Consider the following 18,859-nt stretch of genomic DNA (forward strand, 5'->3'; position numbering starts at 1 on the left):
GTCTCACTTTTGGCCTTTAGTTGAGAGTTCGCCTCTGTGAGGAAGGCTTCATGTTCTGTCTCCAAACCGAGACATACCAGAGTCTTTAAAAATGGTACAATATAGTTGCTACTCAGGCTTAGTGCTCAGCATATTAGGAGTGGGACGACTGGTTCGCCCGTTGTCAGTATAATGTGATGGGATGGGGTGTCCTGCTGGCTGTCTTCGGCAAAAGTTCCAGACTACCACAAGGAGACTTAACACAAACATACCGCAGCCTCCCAAAACACACATTTGCATTCACCACATGGGAAGCCATCCTAACATAACCTTAGCTGTTGAAAGGACGTTTGTTTTGTTTGTTTGTTTTTTGTTTAACGTCCTATTAACAGCCAGGGTCATTTAAGGACTGCCAGGTTTTGGAGGTGGACGAAAGCCGGAGTACGGGGAGAAAAACCACCGGCCTACGGTCAGTACCTGGCAACTGCCCCACGTAGGTTTCGAACTCGAAACCCTGAGGTGGAGGGCTAGTGTTAAAGTGTCGGTACACCTTAACCACTCGGCCACCGTGGCCCCTTAAAAGGACGTTAAACAATAATAAACCAAACCAAACATAGACAGAACTGATGCCAACTTAAAAAGTGCTACCTCACTTTAGCATACTGCCAAATACACCCAGCAGGACACCCCACATGGTCACATTATACTGACAACAGGCGAACCAGTCGTCCTCCCAAAATTGCTTAGCGCTAAGCAGTAGTAGTAACTTACCAACTTTTATAGTCTCTATCTGGTATATCTCGACAAGGGAACAACCCAAAGCCTTCCTCAACTAAAAACCGAAAATGAGGCAGTGTTAAGGGAGATATTAGGAAGGTTTAAAAATAGAAGATAATATCCCAAAATAAGTTGCCTCTTGTGATCATGCAATGGGGGCAGCAGGTACAATTACTACTAACTGATTGCAGGGCTTATGTAACTATAGATTATAAATGAACTTTAGATATAAATCAGATTGCTGAATGTTTCAAAGACCAAAATTTGCAGCTTTCCACATTTTAAAAACAGTTTAGAATTTTATAAGTTTTCACTACAATGTGGCCTCGCCCGAGGGCACCTTTAGAATGACAACAGAGAAATTCAACTCAAAATAGACGTAACAGGTCAAAATATGAACAAAAAATCGCATGGAGACACTTGAAAAAGAACAAGAATGATAGGACCTTGTGTTCCTGAAGAATAAGCGTCTTCTGCTTCATCGAATGCCATTCAATAGTGTTATTTTACCAAACGGAGGCGATTTCATATTGGAAATAATTATTCCCAGAAGAGCTATCTTTACTTCTTCAACAGGCTGTTCCATCAATTCCTCATTTCAGAGGGTCTTTGCGATATATATATTTATATATATTTCGTGATTTAAGAACAGAAGATGGACACTATATACGTACAATAATCACCGCAGGTGTAACGCACATTGTAAATATAGACAAAATTAACAAAGCTTTAAGCTTGATTTCCAACCCCAAATTATAAAAAAAATGTGTTTATATTTGAATGAATTTTAGATAAAAATATTGTTAAATTAAATAAAAAAAGGTGAATTTTAATGTATGACAACCCTAACGTAAAGAAATAGGCACGAATATACATGCAGCTTTACTGGAAAAAATATTACCGCAAACCACACATTAACAATGTTAAACATCAATATCGATTATCACTAATATATACCTTAACTGTAAAAGAACCTGATTATTGTTCAACCTTAAACAGCAGTTTTATAATACAGGGATTGCGTGTTGGAGTTACATGTATATGGTAAAGGAACGCCGCTCGGAGAGAGATGTAATACAACGCTCATCATCTTCTGATTTGTTACGCAAGCTCAAACGTTAGCAAAGGACCTGTTACAGGTTACATTGATTTTTGCCAAAGAGCCAATTTAATAATTACTGGGTGATATTTGTAGTTGTACCAATTCCATAAAAAGTGAATATGGCTTAAAATTGGCTTAAAAATATAGGTATTTTTGGTGTTTAAGATTATGTAATTTTTAGCTCACCTGTCCAAAGGACCAAGGTGAGCTTATGCCATACCGTTGCGTCCGTCGTCCGTCCGTCAACAATTGACTTCTTCTTCATAACCACACATCAGAATTTGACCAAATTTGGTCAGAAGCATCCCTATGGGTAGGGGACTCAGAATTGTACAAATGATGGGGCTCACCCCCTGGGGGCCTCTGGGGCGGGGCCAAAAGGGGTCATTTTTGTGCTATTGATATAAACGACTTCTTTTCTGAAACCAAGCAATGGCTATCACTCATATTTGCCTGGTAACATCACTATGGGGTGGGGATTCAAAATTGTACAAATGATGGGGCTGACCCCCCAGGGGCCTGAGGGGCGGGGACAAATGTGGTCAATCTGGCTATATTGATATAAACGACTTCTTCTCTGAAACCAAGCAATGGCTATCGCTCATATTTGCCTGGTAGCATCATTATGGGGTGGGGATTCAAAATTGTACAAATGATGGGGCTGACCCCCCAGGGGTCTGAGGGGTGGGGCCGAATGTGGTCAATTTGGCTATATTGATATAAACGACTTCTTCTCTGAAACCAAGCAATGACTATCGCTCATATTTGCCTGGAAGCATCATTATGGGGTGGGGATTCAAAATTGTACAAATGATGGGGCTGACCCCCCAGGGGTCTTGAGGGGTGGGGCCGAATGTGGTCAATTTGGCTATATTGATATAAACGACTTCTTCTCTGAAACCAAGCAATGACTATCGCTCATATTTGCCTGGAAGCATCATTATTGGGTGGGGATTCAAAATTGTACAAATGATGGGGCTGACCCCCCAGGGGCCTGAGGGTTGGGGCCGAAAGGGGTCAATTTGGCTATATTGATATAAACGACTTCTTCTCTGAAACCGAGCAATGCCTGTCACTCATATTTGCCTTGTAGCATCACTATGGGGTTGGGATTTAAAATTGTACAAATGATTGGACTGACCCCCCCAGGGGCCTGAGGGGCGGGGCCAAATGTGGTAAATCGGGCAATATTCATATAATTGACTTCTTCTCTGGAACCAAACAATGGATATCTCTCATATTTTACTGGTAGCATCACCTTGGGGTAGGAATTTGAAATTGTACAAATGACGGGGCTGACCCCCTGGGGTCTGAGGGGCGGGGCCAAAAGGGGTCAGTTTTACAGAATTGATATAAATGACTTCTGCTAAGCAATGGATATCACTCATATTTACCTGGTAGCATCCCTATGGAGTGGGGATTCAAAATTGTACAAATGGTGGGGCTGACACCCAAGGGGTCTGAGGCGGGGCCAAAAGGGGTCAATTTGGCTCTCTTTATATAAACGACTTCTTCTCTGAAACCAAGCAATGGATATCGCTCATATTTGCCTGGTAGCATCACTATGGGGTGGGGATTTAAAATTGTACAAATCATGGAGCTGACCCCCCGGGGGCCTGAGGGGCGGGGCCAAATGTGGTCAATTGGGCTGAATTGATATGAACAACTTCTTCTCTGAAACCAAGCAATGGATATTGCTCATATTTGCCTGGTAGCATCACTATTGGGTGGGCATTCAAAATTGTACAAATGGTGAGGCTGACCCCCCGGGGGGCCTGAGGGGCGGGGCCAAGAGGGGTCAATTTGGCTGAATTGATATGAACAACTTCTTCTCTGAAACTAAGCAAGAGATATCGCTCATATTTGCCTGGTAGCATCCTTTTGGGTAGGGATTCAACATTTTATAAAGGAAGGAACTGACCCCCACTCCCCCCGGGGTGCAGAAGGCGGGGTCAAAAGGGGTCAATTGGTTTAAACAACTTCTTTTTTGAAACTAAGCAATGGATATCACTCACATTTGTGTGGTAGCATCCCTATGGGGTTGTGCCAAAAGTTAATTTTATTTCATGGATTAATGCATTTTTTGACATCAAATCCTCATGTACCCATATAAAATGCCTATGATATATTGACATAGCAATACCAGTGACAAATACACTTAATCATCATTCTTGTTTCATATCTCATGAAATCCAGGTGAGCGATACAGGCCCTCTGGGCCTCTTGTTTAATAGATATTTTTTGTTGCATAAATGCATCTATGATTTACAGTAAATATCACTCTAAAGAAATTGATAATTTTTTGAAGCAAAAAAAAAAAGAAGTTAAATGTGCGTTATTTTGACTAAAAATGGAACCCTGTCACACTCCCATGTAGGGTGATATTAGAATGGTCATAGAACAGGCTCCTGGGACCTTTTGAATTTTTTAAACGTATTTCATGGGTTGTTTCGTATAGTATTACAAATATCACCCAGTTATTATCAAATTAGCTCGTGGGCAAAAATCAATGTAACCTGTAACAGGTCCTTTGTTACATTCAGAATAAAATGTAAAGATACAAAAAGAGACACTATTCCAACTATACAGTAACGCGATCCCCGTCGAAACATATCCTCATAGCAGTTGTACACTGAATTCACAAAGCCGTGTTTAATTTAACAACAAAATCGTCTCTGTCGGTTTGTACAGGTTCAAATACCAAGACACACGCCGTATGTGGACCATATCTCTGTCGGTTTGTACAGGTTCAAATGCCAAGACACACGCCGTATGTAGACCATATATCTGTCGGATTGTACAGGTTCAAATACCAAGACACGCGTATGTAGACCATGTATCTGTCGGTTTGTACAGGTTCAAATACCAAGGCACACGCCGTATGTGGACCATATCTCTGTCGGTTTGTACGGGTTCAGATACCAAGACACACGCCGTATTTGGACCATATCTCTGTCGTTTTGTACAGGTTCAGATACCAAGACACACGCCGTATGTGGACCATATCTCTGTCGGTTTGTACGGGTTCAGATGCCAAGACACACGCCGAATGTGGACCATATATCTGTCGGTTTGTACAGGTTCTGATACCAAGTTGTACGCCGTATGTTGATCATATCATCTGTCGGTTTGTACAGGTTCAGATGCCAAGACACGCGCCGTATGTGGACCATATCATCTGTCGGTTTGTTCAGGTTAAGATACAAAGACACACGCCGTATGTGGACCATATCATCTGTCGGTTTGTACAGGTTCAGATACCAAGACACGCGCCGTATGTGGACCATATCTCTGTCGGTTTGTACAGGTTCAGATACAAAGACACACGCCGTATGTGGACCATACCATCTGTCGGTTTGTACAGGTTCAGATACCAAGACACGCGCCGTATGTGGACCATATCATCTGTCGGTTTGTACAGGTTCAGATACCAAGTGTTCAGATACAAAGACACACGCCGTATGTGGACCATATCATCTGTCGGTTTGTACAGGTTCAGATACCAAGACACGCGCCGTATGTGGACCATATCTCTGTCGGTTTGTACAGGTTCAGATGCCAAGACACACGCCGTATGTGGACCATATCTCTGTCGGTTTGTACAGGTTCAGATGCCAAGACACGCGCCGTATGTGGACCATATCTCTGTCGGTTTGTACGGGTTCAGTTACCAAGACACACGCCGTATGTGGACCATATCATCTGTCCGTTTGTATAGGTTCAGATACAAACACACCGCATGTTGATTCTATCATTTGTTGGTCCTTAACTACTGAATTGGTTCATATGAACAATTTTGTTGCCATTCATCCCAACACGCTTATTGATTCATGTCATGTTCCTTAGCCTCTTGGTCAGTCAGAAGAAGACATTTAAATATTTCAACACATTTGAACGCTTTTGACCTTGAAAGTAGGTAAAGGTCATTCAATTGAACAAACTTGGTATTCCTTCATCCCAGCATGTTACTGGCCCATTGTCATGATTCCGTGAATCGTGTTATTGACAATAAGGCCTGTTGGTAATTAAGAAGACGACATTTAAATATTTCATCACATTGGAACCTTTTAGACCCGGAAAACAGATAAAGGTCATTCATTTGAACAAACCCTTCATCCCACCATGCTGCTGGCCAAGTATCATGATCCTGTGCATCTTGGGTCACTGGAAAGAGGTTATTTATAGATTTGAACACATTTGACATCTGTGACCTTGACAATTGATTAGTGTCACTCGTTTGAATAGTTTTGGTAGCTATTTATCCCAGCATGTCACTGGCGCTATATCATGACCCTGGGCCTCATGGTTATTGAGAAGAAGTTGAAAATGTAACTCGTTTACGGGTGCACAATGGCTGACACAGGACGCACGACGTTAAACGGGCCACAAAAGACAAGGCCGATTAGAAAAGGTCACTTGAGAAGACCTAAAAATATCAAATCAAAGTCCATTTACAACATTTGTAGATATCCCGATAATTCCTACCTTTGGAACCCGCACAGTATATTATGTAACGTGAACGCAGTCTTTAATCATGAACACTGACACATATCACCATGGAGATTTCCTCAGCGCATGCCAACATTTGTCAGCCTACGGCCATGTCTCTTGTGAAGAGCGGATGTGTTATATTGTGTCAGCAATAGATACAGTCGAAGTATCTCGGCGTTCCTGATTATACTCCTCCATCTTATCGTGGCGTTAATGTCGCGCTTGTCACTTGTGCTGTTATCGTCAATATCAGATATAACCATATCTACGATTCTATTTAAGACTTGAGTACTTCCGATATCGCAGACACCATTTAATGTTCGGTTGCGTAATTGGAACATAACCTACATGACGGTACTGCACCTAAAATCCTTCATTTCATCATAATCGTATTCACTTCCGGTATTAAAAATCAGCAATGTCTAAAATTCAGTTTCGGGGTCTCCCTGCTTCCTTTATCTTGATTTCCAGTTTTGTACAATATTGCCGATAGAAGTATATTTTGTTTTCATGTTGGCTTCCAGGACTAAGGAAAATAACAAATTATTTATCAAAACTTATTTCCGTTCGGAAAGCGACAGTTCCGGATCTATGGAATCTCTTTTAACGAAGTTCCGGTAGGGACCTGATTTCAAGTAATCGATTCTCTAGCCGGCTGTAGGTGACGGCTGCAATCGTTGATCCCCACATAGACATGTCTTATAAATATTTGATATCTCTAATTTACCTATATTCGACCTCTAGACTCACCTGTACGCCTCCGCGAACCAGGTATAGAACCAGGCGCCGTACCACCAACAACTAAGGCATCGCAGTGCATTATCGACAGCTGTGATTTTGACCTTCCAGGGACCTTTCTTGCTGTCTTAAGTCGCCATTTGTGAAGAATATTTGAAATTGTAGTTCATTTAGGCCTTGTTCAAGTACAGAATGTGACTCCAAAGGGCCTGTAGGCCGTAGATTAAACTGAGCAGGATGAGAGAACTTAATCTTGACGGACAACTATGGAATCTGACGTAAAAGGTTTGATTTATTTCATATACACTGTACCTGTTGTGTAATTTTTACCGCCATCTTTATTCTTCCCAGGGGAAGCTTCGCATCAAAATATATCATCATCGTCACGCAAAGGTGCAATGAAATCATGACTTTGTGTCAATGCTTTAACTTTAACTTAACCTTTTAGTATTTTTGCACATTTGCTAAACGCCAGCAGACCAATATCATATATCTCAGACAATCTAAGTCAGAGGTCAGTTTTATATATTTTTGTTTTGTTACATGCGACAAAATTACAATGCAATTCCCAGTGTTGGCTTCAGAAGAGATCTGATTTGATGTCATGATTAGCAACCGATCTGTTAACAAATCAAAGAAAACTCGAAAAGAAACAATAAAATCATATCTATTTAACACGCAATATCACTCATTCAAGCTGCATCGACATTTAACGTAAAATCATTTTAATACCAGTATAATGTATTTCCGGTTTTTATTTCTTTTCATGTTTTCCGCTCTTTTTAGCCAATATCGTTGTAAAATCATTTTGTGACTGTATGACAAGTAAGTGTCAAATATTGTAAATATATTATAGAATATGCAAATTGTTACAATGAAACGTGTAAATGATGACAGTATATTGATATTTTACTGACAATTGATGACCTTATAATGATATTTTACTGATGAATGGCGACTTTATGATATTTTACAGACAAATTGTGACTTTATAATGATATTTTACTGACAAATGATGACTTTATAATGATATTTTACCGACAAGTTGTGACTTTATAATGATATTTTACTGACAAATGGTGACTTTATAATGATATTTTACAGACAAATGGTGACTTTATAATGATATTTTACTGACAAATGGTGACTTTATAATGATATTTTACGGACAAATGATGACTTTATAATGATATTTTACGGACAAATGGTGACTTTATAATGATATTTTACCGACAAATGGTGGCTTTATAATGATATTTTACAGACAAATGATGACTTAATGATATTTTACTTACAAACGGTGACTTTATAATGATATTTTACGGACAAATGGTGACTTTATAATGATATTTTACTGACAAACTGTGACCTTATACTGATATTTTAACGACAAATGGTGACCTTATAAAGATATTTTACTGACAAATGAGGACAGTTTTATGACATGTTCCTGAAAAATCGTGACTAGATAACATTTTACCGACAAATGGTGACCTTATAAAGATATTTTACTGACAAATGAGGACAGTTTTATGACATGTTCCTGAAAAATCGTGACTAGATAACATTTTACCGACAAATGGTGACCTTATAAGGATATTTTACCGAAAAACAAATGCTATTTCTGAAGGTACCAAACCATAACCAAAGAACTGTCAAACGTCGCAAATCACATTTATCAACATCATTAGTCAGATTCGGTAAAGCAAAATTTTCCCGCGTGGGTGGTTTCAAAATTTCGTCGCTCTGAATGAAAGAGATCCGACTTTTGATCTGATTTATTGGGTATTTATATTTTTTTAGTAGAAAGGCAAAATCATCATTATAGGTGATGCGACATCTTGCTAAAGCGCGCGGCGGCTTATTTTTGCTATTTCGTCTTTTCGCCCCGAAAAGACGAAAATTAAGTTTTGTCAATTTTCGTCTCTTCGGGGCTTAAAGTCTAAAAGACGAAATGACACAAATCAGCCACCGTAGAAGCATAAGTCAAAGCAGACCTCGTGCCTCATCCATCCCCGTGGTTAGATTTACCGTATTTTTAAGCATGATGAATGTTCCATTTGATTGTAAGAGGCAATTTGGGATCGTATATTTTCTCTTCCTTCTAAACAATTTTCTTTTTCATAATGTTTTCATTTACATTACCTCACTTCAGATCTAAAATTGTGAGTTTTCACTTTTGAGGAAGACTGTGGGTTCTGTCCAAGACTTACCAGAGGCTGTAACAATGCTAATTCCTATTTCTGCTTTGAACTTAGTTTTTGGAGTGTATGGGGTGACTTGTTCGCCATTTCTTAACATAATATGACTAAGTGGTGTGTCCTGCTGGTTGTCTTCGGCAGTATGCATCAGTGAGGAAGAACTATGAAGCTGGCGCTGAACGTTAAATAATGCATTTTATGAAACGGAGGCATATATAAACATAAACTTATAAAAGTTAAGTTTGATTTTTTTTAAATATTTTTTTTTTGCCGTTTTGAAATGTACAACCACAAATATAGAGCAAAGGGAGGGCTACCGCTGTTTATTGCTCTTCTCGATGTTTTTTTTACAGATTCGCAATGCAAGCAACCGACTTCAGCCAGCAAAAAACTGAGAAGGTACACGAGTCAATGTCCATGACAGGATGAATGTCACGGTTGACCACGGCTCGGCGCTCCTACTGGACCAGCCCAGTCTTTTGGCTTTCTTTATATTTGCTTGTTCTGCAGTGTCCATTGTGATCATTGCAGTGATGTGTTGTTTCGGAGGCTGTTGTGAAATGCCTGCAACAAAACAAAATGTGTCACCATTGCGGAATGGAGGTCATATTTACCGTGGTGGAAGACCCCCAAGTATTTCAACGGACTATCGAGACAGGAAAAATCACAAGAAAATGTCTATGAAAGTGTTTCGGCATCATGGTATCAACCTAAGGAGTTATAGGACGAATTTAAGCGTATTAAACGAAGATGACGAAGATAACGTCAGTATGACGTCATACGAGAACTTCAGTAACACAGAAAGACTCCAGGTGAGGAACAATGCTGATAAAAACCATATTGATATCAGCATACAGGAGCATGGACATTATGTTAAAGAAAAGTATGTTGGCGCGGGGAATATTGATAATAAACAACAGTTGTCAACTGTGAAAACGCAAGATGCTTTTAGATATTTTGAAACGGGGAAAATATTGACAAATACGATGTAATATCGATGGCAATATTAGCGATATATTGCTAACACAATCTCTTTCAACGTGATTCTTGTTTAAACCTGGCTTGTGTGTCATAATTTCAAACATTTTAGTCTAACTTTTTCCATTGAATAGTGCTTCGGCACGAAGGGTGTTTAGTTATCCAGATAAACATTCACAAGACTTAGACTTTGTGTTTAGTTATCCAGATAAACATTCACAAGACTTAGACTTTGTGTTTCAAAGACAGTATGCTATCTCTTCCCAGTGTCGAAACATATTTCTTATCATCAAAGTAGACTACCTGTCTTACGACAACTCTGATAGCGGAGCTCGGAATTGGCACAATCAACATGGCGATCTCACCGTGTGTCACGCTTGTATTTCTCTTCACTTTACACTTTGCCGACTCGGCCTTCACTCCGGGATGTAGTTTTTATAACGGACAGTGTGTTTACAATGTAAAACTTGGACAGGAGGGTCAATGCAACTCTGTCCAAACTGCCGCCAGTCCTGCTTCAGGTGCAACTGGTCATCTCAACGGAGAAGACTGCACGTGCAGTGACGTCACATTGGCTAAGAACGACCTGGCGTCACTACAGGGAACTGTATCCCAGCTCCAGCAGGCAGTGGACCACCTTTTTAAGCAACTTAACTTGACAAAAACCGAACTTGCGCAGACTAACCAACAGGTGTCTGTGAATACCGCAGGAAACGCCGACCTGGTGGCAACCCTCCATCAGAAAGAACTCGCTCTGAACCAGACTAACCACGAGCTAGCTAGCGTCCTCAACACAGCTGGGACGGAGATAAAAAATCTGAGGGAGCAACTCCAGAACGCTACCCGGGATCTCAATGTGTGTCAAGGAGTGGTCAATCCCAACGGTCACAGCACTGTACCAGGTAAGTCACACTCGGTAATATCACACTCGGTCACACCTCTGTACCGGGTAATTCACACTCGGTAATATCACACTCGGTCACACCTCTGTACCTGGTAATTCACACTCGGTAATATCACACTCAGTCACACCTCTGTACCGGGTAATTCACACTCGGTAATATCTCGGCCTTACCCTTTCTATACCAAAAACACTCACACTGGAATATTCATTACTATTCCATTCCCTTTATGTAAGGGTTTCCTCCTCGTGGAGACTTCCTTGACCACTCTCCTCTGTGGAGTATGACTTTCGCCATTCATTATTTAATTAAAAAACAGTAATGTTAATTAAGCAATATTCTTTTCTTGTACTATGAAAAATGTCTTCAATATCATAATTAATTATGTTTAAGTCTATTTAATCATACGTTATCATCTACAGCATAAATATGTACTTGTTTTGTGATTGATTTCATTTTCAGCACTTGGAGGGGAGTACACAACCTTCTACTGCCCGTTCCAGGACAGCCACATATGTGGCTTCCTTCAGGAATCAGGCGACAGTGGTAATTGGATCTTCAACAGGAACACGCATCTGCATTCCCAGACCGGACCACAGACAGATCATACCTACGGAACTCCTTCAGGTAAACGCTTAACTAACAAATCGCCGTCGCCTGAATGTTTTTTTTTAGACCATCGCCAATCTATTCAAAATTAGACTAGTAATTTCAATACTTGAATTGCAGTGTATCGTAGAGTATCGTAGAGGAGTGGAAATTGTAAGTCTCATTTTAATTAGATTGGACCACCGCTAAAGATAGTTATGTCGTTGGTCTAAATCGACAGACAGATAATTTGTCAGTATTTTGGTGTATGGGTCAATATGCACTGTCGCTAGGCTGCATGAAACGTTAGCCGAAATTACGGCCTGACAACACTACAGCTTCATGACAGTGAAACTTAAGTGGAACATAAACTTATCTGCATACTAGTTCATATTTGTGAGGTATCCTGTTGCTCAACCATGTCAACGCTATCCATCATGATCGCTCATTAAAATTCTCTGTCAAACTCCGCCACCCGCCTCATTTTGTAATCTCAACGCTGATTGGATATTTAATTTCAACCAACCAATCAAAGTTAATTGAAGACAAATTAGCTTTCCTCGATTGAGACCATTCCGAACGACATATTTTTAGCGGCTTGTCAAAAATGTTATTTTCCCGAAATTGGGTCATTTCACTAGGCCGATTAAGTTACTGACCAGAGTTGATTGCGTTGTATGTATCGAGTGTGTTTTTTTTGACAGGCGATCGAGTACCCATGATTCTAACAACCATTGTTTGATACAAATCGACGTCACGCCAATCTTATTCATAATATCGAGAAACCATAACGATTAAAGGGGCATTGCTTGGTTTGAATAAAGTTTAGGTCGTCAAAACGAAACTTACTGGAAAATGTGTATTTTTCCAAGTAGCGAAAGTTATAATCTTTAATACGAAAGTTTTTCTCTGAGGATAAACACAAGTTCTTCGAGTATGAAGTCCTGAAAATTCTCAATTCGACCCGAAGTATCACTAATTACCGCAAAGACATACGGTATTTGTCTGCAATACGCCTTTGTCCTGTACATTTCGGCGTTAATTTCATTACTTGTAGGTACAAACACTCATATAATCATCGTCGGACATAGATTTCATCCATAAAAATTGTACATTTTTCTGATGTCAGACCGAAGGAATGCCCCTTTAAACGTCTTTTACGAATGCATTGGGCCGATATAGAATAGTTTTGCACATACAGGTCAAGTTCAATTAAACATATTGAAAAACATGGTTATTAGATGAACTCTTTAACAATACTGTTCACTTATAAATATATATTTTTTCTTATTTGTAAATTGTATGTGCCGCCATGTCTATCTGCTTTGGACTCTACATCCAGGGTACTATATGTTGATGGATGCCGAATCCCTAGGGAGTTCTTCAAGCCATGTTAGCTATTTCCGCTTAGCCTCGCCAACTTTAAAGCGTGCGAACAACTACTGCATCAAGTTCTGGTACCACATGTACGGAGTCGATGTACAGGACCTCAATGTGTATGCGAAGGTAAATTTACACTCTAAACAAGCAAAATGTATGTACACCAAGGTGTGTGATAAATTTGTATGGTAGTGACACATTGAGTCTCAATGAGCACATTAAGTTGTGGTCTAAAATTGTATGGTTCATTTAGCGACAATTGAGCCGGAACAAGCACATACATAATGTAACATTACATTATTTCAGGAGATAATTAAGTCTGTTCCTTTTTCTTCGGACGAATTCGGACTTCCATCTAATCTTATTATTCTGTAAAATTAATTTTACATTATTTTTGCAAATTAGTGTTTGATTTTTTTCTTATGTTTATTTGTTTTGCTTGGACAAGTGTACTGTTTTGTTTACCAGGTGCACGGCGGGCTGGGCAACCCCATCTTCAGCAGGAAGGGTAACAACGGGGCTATGTGGCATCTGGCGGAAATAGACCTCAACGACGAGTACACCGCAACTGATTTTAACGTAAGTTATGAAGACATTGTTCCAGGATAAAAAAAATAAATAAGAAAGATGAAAACATGTTTAATGAATATTTGTAGATTGTATTGTGCAATGTTCGATGAATATTTGTAGAGGTTGTATTTTGCAATATTCAATGAATATTTCTTAATGTTATATTTTGCAATGTTCGATGAATATTTGTACAGATTGTATTTTGCATTATTCAATGAATATTTCTTAATGTTATATTTTGCAAAGTTCGATTAATATTTGTACAGATTGTATTTTGCAATGTTCGATGAATATTTGTACAGATTGTATTTTGCAATGTTCGATGAATATTTGTACAGATTCTATTTTGCAATGTTCAATGAATATTTGTACAGATTGTATTTTGCAATGTTCGATGAATATTTGTACAGATTGTGTTTGAGGCGACCACACGAGCATACAGGTCGTACACGTACGTAAGTGGTAGCGGCAGCCATTACGTCTACCACAACCAAAACGGCAACATCGCCATCGACGATTTCTACGCCTACAACACCACTTGTAGCAGTAGGTAGTGGGTGACATCTGTCACCAGTTAGCTAAAACTGAGTTAATTGTCTCGATTAACATAGAAAGTCTACATAATCGTCATGATAAGCTGATTTATTATCATATTCTACCACGTTTGCTATGCAACGCCAGTTTTGATTGGTTTAAAGCCGTGTATTATTTGCCAGTAATACACTCTCGTGTCAATAATACATGCTCGTGAATCGTGCATTTGTAAACAAACATGGCGGCGCCAAAACGTTTGAACGTCGGAGACCATGTATTTTACAACGGGGAAATTTGCCAGATTGTAAATTCCTATCAACCCAGAGCAGACTGCTAAACAATATGATGTAAGGTCAATTTCCACAGGCAAACTTTGGAGAGCATTTCTACAGGAATTGCTGGCCGACATCCTCGAAAGTTCTCGTAACGTTGTCGTCAACTGGCTTGGGATTGACGACAGCTTTTGAATATTCATTAGCACGCTCGCCTTATCGTTTCTTGTGAATTGTAACAGCCATGTAGCGACACATTTCCCGGGGTTTCGTTGTCGTTTTTTTATTAGGAAGAGGTAGATCTCAGAACTAAACAGTACATGGTAGAATGGAAATAATCAACTTTGACTCGTGTATTGTTGCAGGATATACAACTCGGACTCGGATATTTTGTAATTTTAATTAATAATTCAGGCCTGCGGCCTTCGTTATTAATTTATTTGCAAAATATCCTCGTCCTCGTTGTATATCCTGCAACAATACACGAATCATCGTTAATTATTTCTTAAATAATGCCGACTTATGCAAATTTGGCGAGATCGTTATCTCCACAAAAAATAAGTTGTTGCGATAAGTAGGACATAAGTTTAACCATTTCAGTTTGTCATCAAAAGTACTTTGAATCTCCAATGCATACTCTATCAGTATTGACGTTACATAATTCAATCTTGCATGTAACAAGTATTCTCATTGGCTTAAAAATGTATACTGTTAGCCAATAAAAAGTGACGCCGCCGTCTGCTACGTCGCTTTTAATTGACTGGTAGAGCGGCTGTTGTAATTTACTAGGAGAAACTAGTTTGTCAATAAATGTAGATTTCCACTGGGATTGTGCACAGTAGATTAAATTATCAGGATTAACTTGAATATACAGTGTATACATATATATTTGATGCTATAGAGCTATAACAAAAACTCGCTGTGTACTCTCTGACTTATCATCACAGATTCGGGGTTTATCGAGACAACTCTCTGCTTCTTCTATGTTATATCTCCAAATACTAGATATACATTCAAGTTAATCAAGTGTATACAAATAACATTAATCCGCCCACCCATTTGTGATATTCCCCTTTCTCAGTTTCGTATGCGTTCCTAAAACGCGAGTTCAGTCATTCATGGGAGTATTAAATTATCTAAAATTTCCTTAAATGTACAATGTATTAACTTTCTCTCTTTTTCTTTCAAGGCATTCCTACATGTCCTACATCCTCGTACAAACGGAGTGTAGGCAACATGACGTCATGTGTGAACTTCCACTCAACGCCCCTTAACTGGTTCAAGGCCAATGAGGAGTGTAAAAAGCAGTCTGCGCACGCGCATTTGATGACAATCCCTGATAGGGAGACCCAAAGTTATCTCGTTCGTGTCATCCAAAACGATATTGGTAAGTTGAGGAAGGAAGACGTAATTCTTTCAAAACTTCTCTTGAATAGCGACCGCGTGATCCAAAAGGGAAAGATGACCCTAAAGCATTCTTTTAATTTTTGCCTAGCTACGCCACTCAGAACCACATTGACAAAACTACTCTCATGGTCTGTTAATACAGTACATCGGAGAAAGAACACAAACATATACTCACACAAAGAAAAAAATGTAAACATGCGAACATTATTTTTTGCATGGCTTCAATGTCCCTGATAAAGTATATTATTATAATTTGTAGTGTGGTCATCACCCGATGACTTCAGTACACGTGTTTACATACCTGGATTTTACCACAAACACCATTCAAGGTTTAGACACGCATGGTCTCCATTTATTACACTGCGCATGTTCACATACAAACAATAACTTCCGGTACACAATTATTAAGGACGCTTGACTAATACTTTTAACTATTAAGCATAACACTTTAGTAATAGCTTATACAATGACATGTATATATATGAACACTACACAAATATGTTAACATTTTGATATCGCCCTAACCAGTTTTTGTTTCTATATATAACCCATAGGTCTAACGGCTGCCGGTCAGAACGGTTATTACATCTCTGCCTCGGACGAGAAGACAGAAGGGTCGTACGTCTGGACGGACACCGGTACTTCGTACAGTGTAAACTACACGAGCTGGCACCCAGGCCAACCCAATAACGTCGGGAGTAACCAAGACTGTGTTCTCATGGAATACCCAGCTGCCGACTACGACTGGGGCGACGTCGATTGTCAATCAAGACACCCTTACATCTGTCAAATCCAATATTAGCTTGCGCGAAGCTTCAACCAAATAAAGGCCCTTTTCTGAAAAAAAAGAAGTTTTTGCGTTTTTGTGTTTTTGTTGTGTTTTCCTCCATTTGATTAATTAAAATGTACTCCTGTTTCTTGTTTGTTTTGGTTTTTTCTTATTTATTTAATTATTTTTATTTTGTATGTTTTGTTGTTATTTTTTTGTTTGTTTTTTTGTTTTTGTTTTTTGTTTGTTGTTTTCTTTCTTTTTCTTTTGTTTTTTGTGTGATTTTTTTGTTAGAAATGCCGATATATTTACTTGATTAATATTAATAGCAAGACTTATAGAACCAGGATTATATCATTTCCCATACCAATTATTAAGTGATACAACTCATTATTATGGTTTGGAAAGTTTGGAAATGTCGAAACACCTATGTCACCCGATGAGCTTTCCGCCCCTTATCTCTGAATCCATTGTCGTGATCAATCACTTTGCGCCGATAGTTGTTTTTTTCTAGAAATTATTTTTCATGGACATCCGTACCTAATTCAACACCCTTATTCAACCGCGTGTGTGAGTAGCACGACACCGTCCACAAAATATTGCATTCAAACCCCACATTCATAAAAAAAATTGTAGGTCAGATTTGTCTTCATACATCTTACAAATTTAACTCACAACCAGAGAACGCCGACCCTGTAACCAAATCGATAATCTATCTCAAAATCGGCAAAACAAGACAATTATAGGTACATAGATAATAAAACCACGTTTTTGTCCCGGAAGAATTCGCATCTTGTGATTTCTTGGAGATGTTCGCTCTAAAATGAAGATAAAAGCCAAGTTATGTCTAAGAAAGTAAAAATAGAACAGGACCAGGTGTTCCGAGAGAGTATGCGTCTTCTTCCTCGACGACACCTGTCATACAAATCTAGGTCAAATCTGGGTTAAGTCACTAGGATGATGACAACGGAATTACTTGGCATATCAACATGCTCTGAACGTGCCTGGCATTATATTGCATAAGGAACTTTCCCACGTCTTCATCAATCCATCAAGCTCTCGAAACCTAGTTTTGTTAAGTTTGCCATCAGTAGTGGACATCTGTCCATGTACTAATCAAAACAAGTCCTTGGATATCGAAAGCAGGGGAAGAAAGGATATTACATCTAGAAAATAGATCATCATTCTAACGACATGGCTTAGTTGCAAGTTGTCCCTGCTGGTTACAATATAGGTAAAGATCATGGTAAGAGACTGGTGTTGGAGACTATGTAGCGTCCTTGATTTCAAGTTCTACATGGTATACCGGTCGACATATTCTATTAAATGAGACTTGGAGTAGTTTTTTTTTTCAGTTTTTCTCGTACACTAAAATAAAGTATAATTTGCTTTTCGCAGTATCTGGTATCACGATGGTGAAAAATCTCCAGCTTCATCAACCTGCATCCTTTGGCACGCTGTATCATACTCAGTTTCCGGCTGCAGTTGACATCTCTCACGGTAATCCTGATATTACGAACAAAACTCTTGAATATGAACTAAACTTTTAACGAGGTAGGTTTGGGAGAAATGCTTCGATCAATGATAACTATATTACAATCGAGAAAATGAAATCATGTCTCGTCACACTTCTTAAAATAATTCAAGATAAGCGAAAGGAAGTGATGCAGAAGAGACTGGTGTGTCCTTTGATTTCAATTTGAGAAGCGTAAATACGATTGACATTATCTATATTTTTTAAAGAGAAAAATATCGTCGAACTATCTTTGAAAACTTAGATTTCTAACCTAATGCTTTTGTCCTGAGGGCATTAATTAGTAAGTTATGTAGTCTGTATTCAAAAAATATGAATGTCATCAGAAGGCATTCTATAAATAATATCATTTCAATACAAATTCTCTTAATGTCAGGCTATTTTTCGAACTTCATCTTGAGCTAAAACGCGAAGACACTTTGATATACTGTGCGTGGATAGATGGTGTTAATGAAGTATTAACTTAGTGTAAACAATGCTTTTTTTTTTCTAAATCAGAAAGTTAAAACATGAAATTGATTTAAATATAGACATATTTATAACTAACCGGTATTAAGATATATAAATATATCTAAAATATATTTAGAACATGATGATTTCAAAATTGCGAGATAAATAGCTGCGTATTTCTATTTCA

General features: G+C 38.8%; 1 protein-coding gene across 1 annotated transcript; it reads left to right on the forward strand.

Annotated features, from left to right (window-relative positions):
• The first annotated feature begins 10,496 nt into the window (after window positions 1–10,496).
• On the forward strand, window positions 10,497–16,767 carry LOC117329728. The gene is made up of 7 exons (XM_033887820.1): window positions 10,497–11,168; window positions 11,631–11,795; window positions 13,099–13,262; window positions 13,605–13,715; window positions 14,117–14,252; window positions 15,702–15,899; window positions 16,474–16,767. Exons 1-7 carry the CDS (start codon window positions 10,619–10,621, stop codon window positions 16,719–16,721), a joined length of 1,572 nt encoding a protein of 523 aa, XP_033743711.1. The 5' UTR covers window positions 10,497–10,618; the 3' UTR covers window positions 16,722–16,767.
• Window positions 16,768–18,859: the final 2,092 nt, after the last annotated feature.

Source organism: Pecten maximus, chromosome 6 (assembly GCF_902652985.1).
Source record: "Pecten maximus chromosome 6, xPecMax1.1, whole genome shotgun sequence".
Classification (NCBI taxonomy): domain Eukaryota; kingdom Metazoa; phylum Mollusca; class Bivalvia; order Pectinida; family Pectinidae; genus Pecten; species Pecten maximus.